Source organism: Lissotriton vulgaris, chromosome 7, assembly GCF_964263255.1.
Source record: "Lissotriton vulgaris chromosome 7, aLisVul1.2, whole genome shotgun sequence".
Lineage (NCBI taxonomy): Eukaryota > Metazoa > Chordata > Amphibia > Caudata > Salamandridae > Lissotriton > Lissotriton vulgaris.
Window position 1 is genome coordinate 1451474984 of NC_141695.1, and position 15251 is coordinate 1451490234.

General features: G+C 44.7%; 1 protein-coding gene across 1 annotated transcript in view; it reads right to left on the reverse strand.

The window, feature by feature from the left end:
- PTPRT (protein tyrosine phosphatase receptor type T) overlaps positions 1-15251 on the reverse strand; it is a 1692228-nt gene that overhangs the window by 321937 nt on the left and 1355040 nt on the right. The window contains exon 17 of the mRNA XM_086932257.1: positions 9444-9473. Within this exon, the coding sequence (XP_086788383.1) occupies positions 9444-9473 (30 nt within the window). The remainder of the gene's footprint in view (positions 1-9443; positions 9474-15251) is intronic.

Sequence of the window (15251 nt, forward strand, 5' to 3'; positions counted from 1 at the left end):
AAGCTCATTTTTGTGATGCCACAAGCATGTCACAAAATATAATTGTGCAACATCAGGCGGATTCTTCGGTACATGATTTCCATGTAGTTGGCGTGGCATGTCATTGCCTGGGAGGGTGCTGGGGGGGTCCCGGGGCTGGTGGTGGTGGGTGTTGTGGCCCAGTTGGTGCTCTGAGGTGCATGATCAGTGGCCCTATGGCATCTGTTGTTCTTCGGGTGTGGCTCTGGGCTGGGCTCCCTTTTCTGGTGCAGGCTGTAATCCGACTTTACACCAGGTCAGAGCAGGTGTTAGTTTCCTGCTGCTAACTTGCCTTATCGCCTGTTTTGGGTTCCTATCGCCGATCTGGCTGGTCGTTGAGAATGTTGCGAAGTGGTGCCGGGGTCATCTTGGCAATGTTTTTTGCCGCTGCTATTGCAGGTAAGCTGGTGATTTGGACTGTTAATACCAGCTTGTGAATGGAGCGATAGTTTTATCGCCACTTTTCGCTGAGGTAAGGTGCCCTTAACTCATTGATAAATCCTTGCGAATATACCCCACTGTGTGTTGATAATACCGATCCATTGCTCTAGGAACTGTTGCGCGCTGTGTTACACTGACCCTACTGAGAATAAAAACCCACAAAAGATCTCTACCATTAGCTTGATAAGACGTGTCTTCTGCTGCAAGTTAATACATTGTGCTCTAAGCAGCGACTACTCTTAATATCCTTATTTCCAACCGGTCTGAGGTTTCTGGGAACATACAGGTAGATTCATCAAGCATTTTTGCGAGCGCAAACGGTGCGAATCGCAAAAATCGTCCGTTTGCGCCCGCAAAAATGGCATTTGAGATTCATCAATGGTTCATGAACTCGCAATTTGAAAAATCGCAAATAATTGTGATTTCTCAAATTGCGATGCATTTAGGGAATCGCAATTTGCAATTCCTTAAATGCAAATCATGAACCATTCTACAATTGCGAATTCGCAATCTGGGTCCGCTATTTACCGCGAAGTCTGACTTCGTGGTAAATAGCGAAAACTTAGCAAAATGCACTGTAGTGCATTTTTCTAAGTTGGATGTTACACACACACATGTCCAAAGGACATGTGCGTACGCAACACCACTGTAAATCACCATTTCAGGGGTGCTACAGGGTGTCCTTTGGGCACCCTGGCACCCTTGAAATTGCTTCCTTATTTGTGATTCGCTAATTGCTAATCGCAAATAAGGATGACTCCCCATTCATTCCTATGGCCTTTGGCCCATAGGAATGAATGGGGAGTCATTCCTTATTTGCGATTAGCAATTAGCGAATCGCAAATAAGGAAGATGTAGAAATCGCTATAAATTTTGCGATTTCTACATGCATCCAGTTCTGTGAGTCTTTAATAGCGATTCCTTAATAATTGCTATTAAGGACTCGCAAAAGAGGAGCATGATGAATCTGGGGGATAGACTTTTGGGAGTTCAGAGGGAAGGGTTCCAAAGGATGCAGAAACATAAATCTGGGACACTATTTTGACCTAATGCTGGCAGCAAGTTACCCCTGATTCACCTTCCTTTCAAGGTCTGGAGGAGAGGGCAGTATCAGAAATGTTACCAAGGCAAACAATAGGTTGTCTTCTATGGCCAAAGCATACACACTGTGCGGAAAATGGGAAACAATTATTTGGGAGCAGGAATTGGGAACTGAGGGTGATACCAGAAAGAGTTGCTGACATGAGAGTCAGATTCACGAGAAACATAGTCAATGACAGCCAGCCCATGCCATGCTTTTTAAAAATGGATCTCAAAGATAATGCAATAAGAGATAGTGCGATGTTAAGGCTTGTCTGCATTACTTAATTGGTCGCAAACTGACTCCATTACAGGTGAGCTTAGGGGGTTAACAGCCTGATTCATGTACATGCCGTTTTGCGTGTCCCTAATAGCGAATAATAGCGACTCGCAATTGAGGAAACGCAAAACGGCATTCATGTACTTTTCGGGGAAAAAATAGCGACTCGCACGCGGGCGCTAAAGCCGTTAGCGACCTACAGAAAACGCAGAATAATCGCAATTTCCGGCCACCAGCGATCGGGATTGCGACACGCAATCCCGATCGCACGGGATTGCGAGTCGCATTCTCGCGGGATCCGGAAATACGGGAAGACGCATTCCGAGCACCGTGATGACATCACAACCAGGAAGCAGCCAAATCCCACCCCCAAACACCACAGTGACGCTACCATACGAGTGAAGACGACGGAAAACTGACGCTAAACCTCCGTAAGCGACTCTCGACCCGGGCGAAATAGCGACCGCCTTGTCCGACGCACCTGAACCTCAGCCTGGCCCCAGCAACAGCGCTGGCCGCAAGCGCAAACTCAAGTTCTCCGAGCAGGAGCTGGAGAACCTGATAGAGGGGGTGGTGGCCAAACACGACCAGCTCTTTGGTGCCAACTCCAAGAGGGTCCCAGAACAGGAGAAGCGGAGGATCTGGGTGGGGATTGCCTCCAGCGTAAACTCTGTGGGCGTTGCGGACAGGTCGTTGGGGGAGCTTAAAAAGCGCTGGTACGACCTCCGAGGGCGTGCAAAGGAGAAGGTGGCGGCGCGCCTCGGTGAGACATCAGGCACTGGAGGTGGTGGACCGACTGTCCCACCCAACACCCCACTGGAGGACCAGGTAGAGGACACCTTGGAGAGGGAGGCGTGTGTTGGCGTGACCACTCTGGACTCCTCCCGCCCCACACAAGACACCCAAGGTAAGTGGCATACGACTGCGACCCTGTCCCCTATGACCGTCCCTGACCAAATAGGCTCACTCATTGGCCCTTAATCATGCCTATGTTGTGCATCAGGAAATGCCCTGAGGCATTGTGGGAGACGTAGTATGTCCACAATGTAGTAGTACCACAATGCGGCCAGAAAGGTTCCTAAGTGCGCACATCCACAGCCATCCAGGGAATGTCACCCAGCATGCATGTAACATCTGCACGTCTGACAGTCACATGCACCTAATGAGTATCCACTTACCCTCACAGGTGCGGATGATAGCAGTGACAGCGAGAGGCTGGTGATCAACGAGGAGGCCCAGGAGGAGGAATCCCTACCCGCTACCCAGCCACCAGCCCCTGCCGCAGCGCCAACAGCAGCAGCCAGGCCCCCACCTTACCTGCTGCCAAATCTGCAGGCCCACCGGCTGCCAAGGCCAGGCCCCCCACCTTACCTGCTGCCAAATCTGCAGGACCACCGGCTGCCAAGGCCAGGCCCCCCACCAATGTGCCACCAGTGCCTGCCGCACCTGCTACACCAGCTGCTACAACACCTGCAGCTCGTCCTACACCATCTGGGCCAGCCACATCCGCCACACAGCGGCGGCACAGCAGGAGGGGCAATGGGCATCTCTATGCCTGCATGAGCGTGGAGCGGCGAATGCTCCGTCTACACCACCGCCAGTCGCAGCAGCAAGGAGCCATCCACCTCCAGCTGCAGAAGATCGGCCGCAATGTGGCGGGAGTCGGCGAGCGGGTGGACCGCATGACGGCGGCCATGGAGCGCATGACGGCGGCAATGGAGGCCAATACTGCAGCGCTGGGGAAGCAGCGCAGTGTTGCACGCAGGCGCCACCACCAGCTGGTGAGCCAGCTGTCGACCTATAGTCGATCAAATTAAGTGGCAGCAAATGCCACCACCCAGCTGTCGCGACGCTCTATGACCCAGCAGCACCAACTGGTCCAGTGCTGCGAGGAGATAACCCGGGTGCTGGAGCACTTGACCACCGCTGTGATCCCACTGCTTGCACCTGTCCTACCGGCCATCGTAGGGGGAGATGATGCGAGTGAGGCTGCCTCCAGCGTGAGCAGCAACTCTGCCACGCAGGCCGCCCCACCTAGGCGCAGCACCAGGGCTACGCCTGGTCCAGCTGCCCAGGATGAGGAAGAGCCTCACAGGCGCCTGGGAAATGTGCGCCGGAAGCACCAATGACATTGTGTCAGGGACACAGGCGCAGGCTGATGCTAAGCCTGCCATGAACCTTTCAAAGCAGTATGCTGGAATACTGCATTTTGTAAATAGTTGGTACCATGAGCCTTTTTTCTTGTGATTGAAACAAATACATTTATTTTGCAGCACACATTCGCCTTGTGTAATCATTACATTCTGCATGCTATTGTGATATGTGGGGTGGGGGAAGGGGGTGGGCGAGAAACTGTTCACTGTGATGTGGTTGCGACGTCTGTGGCCTTCAGCTGGGTTCTCCCCGCGTGCATGGTGCGCATGTGCTGGTGGCCGGTCGTCCCCCTCAGATTTACTGCCTGAGATGTCAACTGGTATCCGGCGCTTGGTTGCGATGTTATGAAGCATTGCACAGACAGCCACAATGCGGCAGCACACTGCAGGACTGTAATACATGGCCCCACCTGTCTTGTGCAGTATACGGAACCTGCTCTTGAGCAGGCCAAATGTCCTTTCAATACAGTTCCTTGTCCGGATGTGCGCAACATTGTATCGCCGTTGCTGAGGTGTGGCAGGGTTGAGGTAAGGGGTCAGGAGGTATTCCCGTAGGGCGTAGCCACTGTCACCTGAATGAGAGGAGCGGATGTTGATTGCCTGTCCAGCGCAGTTACTTCATAGCAATGTGACATTGTCGACAAAGTGTACTTACCAAGTAGGTGTCCTTCCCCAAACTCTCCCCTGATCAGTTGTGTGTGGAGTCCGCTGTGCCTGAAGATAAAGGAGTCATGGGTACTCCCTGGGTACTGGGCCACAATGTCAGTGATGATGGTCTTGGCATTGCAGACCATCTGTATGTTGAGGGAGTGGTAGCACTTCCTGTTGCGGTACATATACTCCGTGCCAGCTGGTGGGCAGATGGCGACGTGGGTACAGTCTATGCAGCCGAAGACATGGGGAAAATGGGCAACATTATAAAATTGTAGTTTAGTGAGGTCCAATTCCTGTTGGCTCGTGGGGAATGTGATGTGCCGGTGGAGCTGGCTGAGCATGGCGTCAACAAAAGTGTGGAGGCAGCGTGACATGGTGGGCTGGGATATCCCCCCAGCAGCGGCTGCTATGCCCTGGAAACTGCCGGAGGCCAGGAGGTGCAGGCTGCACAATACCTGCACATGTGTGGGCACAGAATTGTTTCGCCTTGTTGGGTGCTGCATGATGGGGTCGAGTTCTTGTATCAGCCAGGTGATCATTTCCCCATTCAGCCTGTATTTTGCATAAATCTGTTCTCTGGTTTGGCCCAGCAAGGTGACCCGCTGCCGGTAAATCCTTGCCTGCCTCATGCGTCTCCTCCGTGCTGCTCGCTGTAGCCTTCGCCGCCTCACCACCATGTACATCCCAGGCATTGTGGAACGCCTAATGCTGTTGCTAAATGTCCTTATGTGTGATTGGTCAGGCCTGGACCTGTTGGTGATTGGCTAACAGTTTTTCAAATTTGGCTTCATCATGGCTTTTATGGTTTCCACCTGCTTTGAGTTGTCCTTAAATTGCGCCGCGCAAACGTGCGATTTTGCGCTTTTTCGCGAATGTATTTCTTTCATGAATGCCGATTGCGACAATATTGCGTTTCGCTAATCATTTCGCAGATTCCGTGGTTGGTCGCTATTTCCGTGTCGCTAATGCTCGACTTCCCGGAGTCTGCGACTATTACTGCGTAGTCGCTATTCCAATCGCTATTATTTTTTAGCGATTTCGCTATTTCGTACTTGAATGCCGATTCCGTGTTTTGCACCCGCAATTGCGTTTTCGCTGCCATTGCGGGCGCTATTTCGCTCCATGAATCGGGCGGTAAGTTACCTGCTGCAAAGATCTATGTGTCCTAAGTACGTTTTAGAAAGAATGGCATGATAACTCCGGTGGTTAATGTTCTTGCAGGAGAAATCCATAGAGACTCTGGGCAAATATTTTATTCATCATATGTTAGTTCAACTGGTTAATGTGCATGCTGAAAGAGCATTTCATGTAAAGTGTAAGTCATACATTTGTGTTCTATGTGAGACAGCTATGTGGGCTAATGCCTTTGTTGGGGAGATCTTTTCAGAACCTACAGATGACTTGGATACCCGCTGTACATAGCTGTGTGTAAACTGCAACATATAGGTGGGAAGCCTTTCATTTTTAAACTAAGTCTTTGGTTAGTGTATCATTTATAACATGGATTCCTGAGAGCGGTAATACATTTTTGGTTCGAATAGTGTGCTACCTTGAAAGAGTCTAAGATCTTAGAATGCTATAAAAACGCACCTGTTGTGATAGAAGTAGTGAGTACACTTTCATTGGTGTCTTTGGATGGATCAACTCGATGTTATGCAGTTTCCTCAGCTTCCGATTACATGTCCCCCTAATATTGGGCCACCATTTCTTCCAATGCCCACAGCACTTTTGAGCGGACTATGAAACGCGTCAACACTATATAAAGGCACAAACACTTCTGAGATGTACTGTGGCTCTCTCAGTGGCATAACAAAAGGCGCATGGACCCTGGTACCTGCCATGAAAATGGGCTCTCTTGCCCAAAGTATGGGCAGATAAAAACACCCATAATTAGGATGCAGTGGGACCATGATGCTCCCAGGCCCCACTGCAGCTAGACCTGCTAAATTAGTCTAAACTAAGCTTCTGTGCTGTTTTCACCCACGTGCACTCAGTTGCTTCTTGGGTCATTTAAGTGCCTGTATGCTGGTCCATGGGCCTGTAACTCTGGTTGAGTGCTCCCATTTGCCTTCAATGTGGCTGTGTTCTGCAAGGCACCTATAACTCTTTTTATATCTATGCGCATGCACCTGCTCCAATAGGATGCACTCAGATTAGAACAATGGCTACTTTACCTTTTGTTAAACTTAATTACTATCTTGACAATATTTAAGGCTCTTGAGTTTGTCAGAGGTTAATCGCAGTAGCTATTGTGCCATGGGTTAACTCCGATGGCTGGTTTGCAATTATTTCTGCTGGTAGCACTACTTACCATTTGGTTAAGATTTGAGGATGGTATTTCCTGGAGTGTACCTGATGGCTGGTTTGCTCCGGATTAAGCTCAGTTGGCGGTTGCCCTTGGCTAAACCTGGTCAGTTGTTTGGCATTGGTGATGCATGGTGGATGGTGTGGCATTAGTTAAGTTTATGCTAAAGTACTGTAGTGTTATATCCGAGCACAGATTCATTAATCTATTTTATAGTGCTCTCTGATTTATTTGTAGGTTGGTGGAGTAACATGAGTGAAAGATGTGGTGCAGAGGCCAGAGCGGCTGACTCCGGAGCACGGTGCTCACGGTTCAATCACTGGCGGCAGCTCAGCTCAGCATCATGTGACTCTGGGCAATAGCTCACTTAGGGCCAGATGTAGGAACCTAATACCGGTAGGTATCGGCGAAATTACCGAATTTCGGCCGTTACCGACCGGTATTAGGCTTTTGGGATGTAGGGGCCTAATTTAAGGATTCGGTAATTTACTGAATCAGTAATTTAAGGAATCGATAAATTACCAAATTCTTAAATACCGATTCGGTAAATTACTGAATCCTTAATGTAGAAAGCACTCAAGTGAGTGTTTTTCACTTGTAAGGATTTGTTATATTACCACCAACTACAAGTTGGTGGTAAATAACGAAAACCGTTAAAAAAGCAATGTTGTGCTTTTTTTAACAGTGCCATGTGGCAGACATACATGTGCCACATGTTCACCCATGCACTATACAGGGGTGCAACAGGGTATCAATGTGACACCCTGCCACCCTTGTAGTTCTACCCCCTATTACCGATTCGGTATTTACCAGGCCCTCCATGCCCATAGGAATGAATGGAGAATACCGATTTGGTAAATACCGAATCGGTATTTACCGAATTTTACCGATTCTGTAAAATTTACCAAATCATTATCTACATATCATTTACAGATTCTAAAATTCGGTATTTTAGAATCGGTAAATGATATTTACCTACATCTGGCCCTTAATCTCCCCAATGGTCCCCCCAGTCCCTGGATACCCTTGGGGTAGATACGTTTGCGCTTTACAAATGTGGAATAAATTAATGAATGCTGGTAAATGGATATTGTTCAGAATGTGTTCTTATGAAGAAAGATTTCTCTTGTTGAGTGTGTTAAATTTAGATTTTTTTTGTGAAAAGCTATTAGAAATGCAACATTAACAATTCTCGTTTAATTTCAACAACAGTATGAAAACAGTACATCAATGCTTTGAGATTGTATGGATAATAGAAGAGTGAGTGGTTTATAGAGGGAAATTGGTGAGGTTTAGAAAAAAAGAAAGAGGTGGGTAATTGAGGGACAACGAAACAGATGGGAAATGGAAGAGCTAAAAAAGGTGGAAGTAAAGGAAGATGAAATGTGGAAGTGAAGAAGATACAAAAGAAAGAATGAATCATGAGAGAAGGAGAAAAAAATGCAAGAACATTTGGGAAGAAAAGTCTGAGACGTGGGGAAATTATAAGACTGGTAATTTGAAATCTCGGTTTCAAAATTTACTGAGAGTTAACATTTTGTTTTAACAAACTCAGCAAAAACATGGAGATGATGGATGAAGCGTCCTGGAACCCGTTTCGGGCCGACAGCCCTCATTAGCCAAGCTAGCTTTAATCCAGTAGCAAGGTGAGCAAGGAACCGACGTCTGGGCGTGCCCTGCCAACTTAGGGTGAACAAAGCAAACACAAGGCGATGGTGGGTGGAGCACTGAAACTTTTCAGACACTCACCCCCAGTCACAGATCTGGGTTAACCCCTTCGCCGCTGGGCTAATTCCCCCGCAGTGAGGGGGGGGGGGGGGAAGCACGGCGCCGCGGTGCTGATGACGAGCCCAGGCTCGTCATGCAGCACGGTGCTCGTGTGCTGGTGACGAGCCTGGGCTCGTCATGAACCCGCCCGCGCAATGGAACGCTCAGCACAGTGGGGGAATTAGCCCCGCGTGTGAGCGTTCCACGGCTCATGACGAGCCCAGGCTCGTCACCAGCACACGAGCACCGTGCTGCATGACGAGCCTGGGCTCGTCATTAGCACAGAAGGGGTTAAATCCATCAGCGTTCTTTAGCTCACTTCGCCACCCCTGTTAGACACAGCTATATGCAAATTGGAGAAAGAAAGAAAGAAAGAAAGAAAGAAAGAAAGAAAGAAAGAAAGAAAGAAAGAAAGAAAGAAAGAAAGAAAGAAAGAAAGAAAGAAAGAAAGAAAGAAAAAAAATAAATATGTAAATTAAACACAGAGGGTGCAGAAGAAGAAAAATAAAGACTGCGAAGAAAAGAAAGAGAAAGAGTGTAAGAAATAAAGAAAAGAAAAGAAACGGAAAGGGTATTTTGGAAGCAAATGAAAAATATAGATAGAAGGAAAGAGGAAATGCAAATGAATGCAAGACAATAAAATAAATACATATGTCTCAGTGATGAAAGAAAAATGATGAAAGAAATGCTATAGTACAAGCGTTCTTATCCGGCTCGGAAACAGCCATGGCCTGAGGGTACTTACAAGTAATAGGAGTACGAATGTGCATTTCTTCTATGAAGTAGTGGATAACAGTCGAATGAAGAAAATGTCATAAAAGAGAGAAAAAAAGAAAATAGAATGATTAGATTTATATGAACTGTGATTTGTTGAAAAAAAAATCAGCATGAGTGAGACTCACATTACCCATGGACTTGATGATGAAGCGTTCGCTCACTCCCCCCCCCCCCCCCCCCCCCCCCGTTGCTATGCCCTGCGTGGGTTTCATAGATCACCTCTAATGGACACTTCATTCTTAAACACAACCTCTCACACGCTTGGCAATATAATAATGCATGGTCAGTGTATTGATGGGATGACTTGTGACCGACAGGAAGCGTCATGGGAATTGTTGCTCTAGGTGAAATATTCCAGAGAGATTGAATGAGTGAAATGGCTGCAACATACGCAAGTTATATACAGTGTTAAAGGCTTCTATGAGCCACCATGGCTTGCAAATTGCATGAGCTCCGCATGTAGTTCGAGTAAGGGGTGGCATGTCGTGGAGAAGCTCTAAGAAAGGACCCTTAATCAGAGTACAAACCGCAAGGGAGAAGCTGGGCGAAATAAAGTTCCAATTAAAAAATAATCAGCTAGGTATTACACTCTTCTCAATCAATGTCTATTTGTTTCTGGCTAAGAGGCGTTTGAGAGTTATTGAGAGACTGCCAGTGAATATAATAAGCGATTTATATGTGGCCAATATGGAAATAGTAATATTGCTGTTATTACTGTGTCAGGTTAGACATCTGAGCATTATCCAGCCACAAAGGACCAAAAGGCTGATTCACCAAAGGACTCTCTGCCAATTGTCCAACAGCCCACTTCAGACGCACATTTTGTGCACTTAGAAATTGCAACAAAAAACAGGCGGGCAGATTTACAAGCCCCTTGCGCCACTTTTGCGTCACTTTTAACATGGGAAAAGTGTTGCATAAGTGGCGCAAGGGGCTTGTAGATCTGCCCCAGAATGTGCAATGTATGCATGCTCGTGTAATATTTTGTGTGTGTTTACTATATACCACTACTCTGTGACTTCCGCACACATTAACTATGAAGAATTATGATCGGCTAAGCCTACAATTGAGCTTCTTTCTAAACTGAAACACACGTGGTACTCCTTTTTCTCGAGGTAGTAAGCTATTCCGCAACTAGACATGAATTGGAATTTTTGCACGGGCAACTGTTAGTAAAAAATTGCTAATTTTATATTCGTTTTCTTAAAAGATTAGTTCTTCTCCTTCCAACATCACTAAAAAAGAATAGCATGAGAAAATGCAGAAAAAAAATCCTTTTGTTTCTTTGAATCACATTCATATGCATAAGAAATGTATGGTAAGATCAATGTTCACGTGTGTCTTAGAAATTTATGAAAATTACCAGAAAATGTAAATCACACATAGGCATAATCACGTAGTGCGAGTAAAGGAAGTTACTTAAGTTTCCCTAAATCCTTATGAATCATGTTGATTAAAGCAGACTGTATTACCTCCCAGGGGACTGCAAGAAATATTCCAACTGTTCACAGCTGCACATAGAACAAGTTACAATCAGTCATGGTACAATTGAAGTTTCTGTCTATCAGAAACCATGGCAGAGAAACTGAATAGGTTACATCAGAAAGGTTGAAGAAATGAGCAGTGACATAGACCCATTCTAAGACTCCTACCGAAGGACATGGTTAAAAAAGAAGAGCTAATAACCTCAAATGGGCAAAATTGTTTTTCCCCTAATTGCAATATGCCGGAGTTTTGAGAGAGCTAAGCAAATGAAGCTTGGGCGGTAGCGGGAATAATGTATGTCAGGTATGAACTCACCTTCAAAAGTTAGAAAACATACATGTTCAATACACTGAGCAGAAATCTGCATGAAAACTGTATTCTACTTATACCTCAAGTACAATAGTCAGGTGTGAAGTCATTTCAATGTATTGAGTGGTGATATGTGGGAAAACTGAAGGTGTCCCTTCCTGTACATAAACAAACCTTTTTAAAAAAAACTATTTTGTAACTGTCATGTGTGGTGTATGAAGCAGCTCAAATATGGTGCAGCCTTGGGTCTCCGAAATGGCGGAGCGTGCCTTTAAGCCTGGAGGCTAATGACATGCTCTGCCACTTTATTTTACATATTCCCTGTTGTGTATTTTATGTATGACCTCAGACACAGCTCTCATGTGAGATGTCTGCTTAGTGTATTGGCTGATTGTTAGACCTGTCATACTTGGCGTGGTATTCCCCTAATGTTTTGCCTTCACCCCTTCTGCTGAATTTGTTAGCAAAGTGAGATCCGTGCTCAACCTATCGGAAGAAACCTCTACATAAGACACAACCTCAGACAGAGTAGCAACATGAGACAAGCTCAATGTATTGGCTGGTAATCTGTGTGAAAACTGTACACAAGGTAAGACCATAGACACAATAGTAATACCAGCTCAATGTATTGATCAGTCACCTACGTGAAAACTGTACCTTGTGTGGTAAGTTAGGCACAATAGTATTGTGAGATACCTACTCAATATACTGAGCAGTCGTCAGCACGACATATTCTACGCAAACCAATATTTCCTGTGAAAAATGACCTTTAGAATGCAAGCGAAAGAAAAATAATGCAAAATGGCCAAAACACATTGATTAGGATTTATGTGAGAAACAAAGATACAAAGGTACCCTTTCCCACCACTCACAGTATGTGTAAATATATGGAAAACATTTTTAGAACAAAATTAATTTTATTGTTGTTTTGTTGCTTCTTCTTCAATTTCTGTTAACAGGAGGGCTATTGTAAACTATGAGAGTTTAACAACTTTTCTGCCAGCAAAAGAGCCCCAGGGTCTTTTAAAAGGGAACATCCAGTCAAGGTAAAAAGAAAAAAAGAGAAAATCGATCTTAAGTGGTCACGCATGCGCTGCTTAAATTTTGCCTGTAGTTGTAGATGGAGGGCATTGGCACTTGTTTTGGGGGAACAGGAGTTATTTTTCATAATCAGACTTTAACCCCAAGGAAGAGAAAGAAAGGCAGAAAAAGGACAAAAATGGAGAAAGAGAAACATCGGAAAACATTAACAAGCAGAGAAAGAGGGGATCAAAAAGAATCTGCAAGAATGAGAAAAGGAGACAAGAAATGCACGGGGTGAAAAAAAAGGCCTACGGTGAAGCCAAGTGTAGGCAGCCTTGGTATTTGGCAAATCCAAAATGCATCCGTGCCGGGGGCAGACTCCCAGTAACATTTTTGCTACACGTTCAGCTAAGCAAGATTCAAGCTTTGCTATTTGTAGCAGAACAAGTGAGATGTCATTGGCTGGGATAATGTTGCTATATCAATGTCTTGCTTTTCTTTTTGTCTGAAAAAGCTTTGTGATATGTGGTAAATTTACCCTACAAAGCCTCCTGCCATCGTGCCAGATTCTTCAGTTTTGGCTGCAGGGATGCCTTACTTGTTTGGTCTTTTTAATCGGTATGTACATCAGGGAAGAGAGTGGGATTCTCGTCTTTATTTCATTTACAAAGCTCGTTTCCCCACCGCACTGGCAAAAGCGATGTGATGGTGGTGCTAATGGCCTACTATTGGCTGAGAGAGGATCAAATGTAGATTTTATAAAAGAGGTGACACCATGAAGTGAAATATTCACCATGCCAAGGGTGAATGTCTCAAAATACAATATTTCGCCCCTATAAATAAACTCTCCATGTGCAGGCTCACGCCTGTGTTGCTGTGGATAAAAGAAGTTCGAGAGGTCAAGAAATAAGTTTTGAGATGGCGGTTTTTTACATTTCTATGTGTATTTGACATCTCTCACGAATATGACTGAGTGGGAGGTGGGGGAGGGGGGGGCATGCTTTAGTCTAGTATTCAGAAACTGTGTTAAAAATGTCCTACAATACAGGAAGAATGACACTGAATGGACCGTAAAATGCTTATTACATTACCCAGTATGAATAGCATGCTATACAAAGGTCTGATTATCGTAGATTGTTAAAAACTTAAATAACCTACTAATGAATCCAAAATGCATGTCAATAAATGATGTCGAAGTTTGTCTTAGCATGGATCTGTGTTTTAACTCACAAGAAACCAAGATAAATTATATCTGCAAAGCCGATGTCTTCCAAGATGTTCTTTTCTTAATTTGGCTCTAATTCCAGTTTGATGTTATCGCACTATTCTCAAACTCTTCTTGTTTTCATTCCTTCTCATTTGTATGCTATTTTTCCCTCCCCATTTTGCTTCTTGCTTCAGTATCCTCCTTTACTCAATTTTCTTGCTCTCTCCGTTTGACTGACTCACACTTAAATTTTTACGGACTGTCTCCTCTTGTGTCAGTACCACCATTTCTTTTCCTTCCTTATCTAATTTATCGCACGTTTTGACTTTGCTTGCGTCCACTTTTCTTTTTATCCCAAAGTTGCCTTTTATTTCCTTCCTCTCAAATTGGTTACTTTTCAACAGTTTCTTAACCCTGACTGCTTTCCCTTCCCTTTTTTCCACTTCCCACATTCTTTACTTTTCGATTTTTTTCTATTTGTTCTCGTTATCCTACTTGACCATTCTCATGTGTTTTTCTTTTCGTTCACTTTTCTTTCTTTCCAATTTTCTCTTAAACTTTTCCATTGCTCCTATTCACTGTAACTTTCTTTCTCGCTATCATTGCTTTTTTGATACATTGTTTCGCTATCTACCTTATTTTAGCTTTAATTCTTATTTCCCCTAGTATTTATTTATCTTTTCTTAGGGCCATATGTATCAAGCCAAATTGACTTCGCAAAAGCCAATATTCGCAGAATTTCGGCGTTTGCAAATGCAATTTAGACTTATGTTATGTATCAAGGAAATCTGCTTGCAAAATAAGGAATCGCAAAATTAGTGATTCCTTATTTTGCGATTGCATTTAAGGAATCACAAATTTTGCGATTCCTTAAATGCAATGGGCCATATGTATCAAGCCAAATTGACTACGCAAACGCCGAAATTCGCAGAATTTCGGCGTTTGCGAATGCAATTTGGACTAATGGTATGTATCAAGAAAATCTACTTGCAAAATAAGGAATCGCAAAATTAGCGATTCCTTATTTTGCGATTGCATTTAAGGAATCGCAAATTTTGCGATTCCTTAAATGCAATGTAAGAAGCCAAAAAAATTCGCTAATTGGCCTTAAGGAATCGCAAAATACCACCAACTTCTAGTTGGTGGTAAGTTGCGAATTCCTTGAAAAATGCATATTTTTGCATTTTGCAAAGTGCCATGTGACGCACATACATGCCCTTAGGGCAAGTATGTGTGCCACATGTGCACCCATGCATATTCCAGGGGTGCAACAGGGTGTCCTTTGGACACCCCTTCACCCTTGAAAATATTCTCAATTTGCGATTAGCAAATTGCGAATCGCAAATTTCCCATTCATTCCTATGGGCCTCCTGGCCCATAGAAATGAATGGGAAAGTATTCCTTAATTGCGAATTCGCAATTTGCAAATTCGCAATTAAGGAATATCAAGAAATCACAAAAAAATTGCGATTTTCTTGATACATAGCAATTAGCGATTCTGAAATAGCGATTTCTTAAAAATCGCTATTACAGAATCGCTAATTGCTACCTTCATACATATGGCCCATAATGTCCCTTGTTCTGTCAGCCTCCCCAGGTTTCTGCTTTATCCATGCAGTGCATCAGTTGCACATTGTTACGCTAACATGGTCTCTTTTTCAACTGCCTGGAATATCTCTCTCTTCTGTGCTACTTCTCTGAGTCTTCCTTGATGTTTTCCTAACTCGGTGTTCAACCCTTCTCATTCATGTC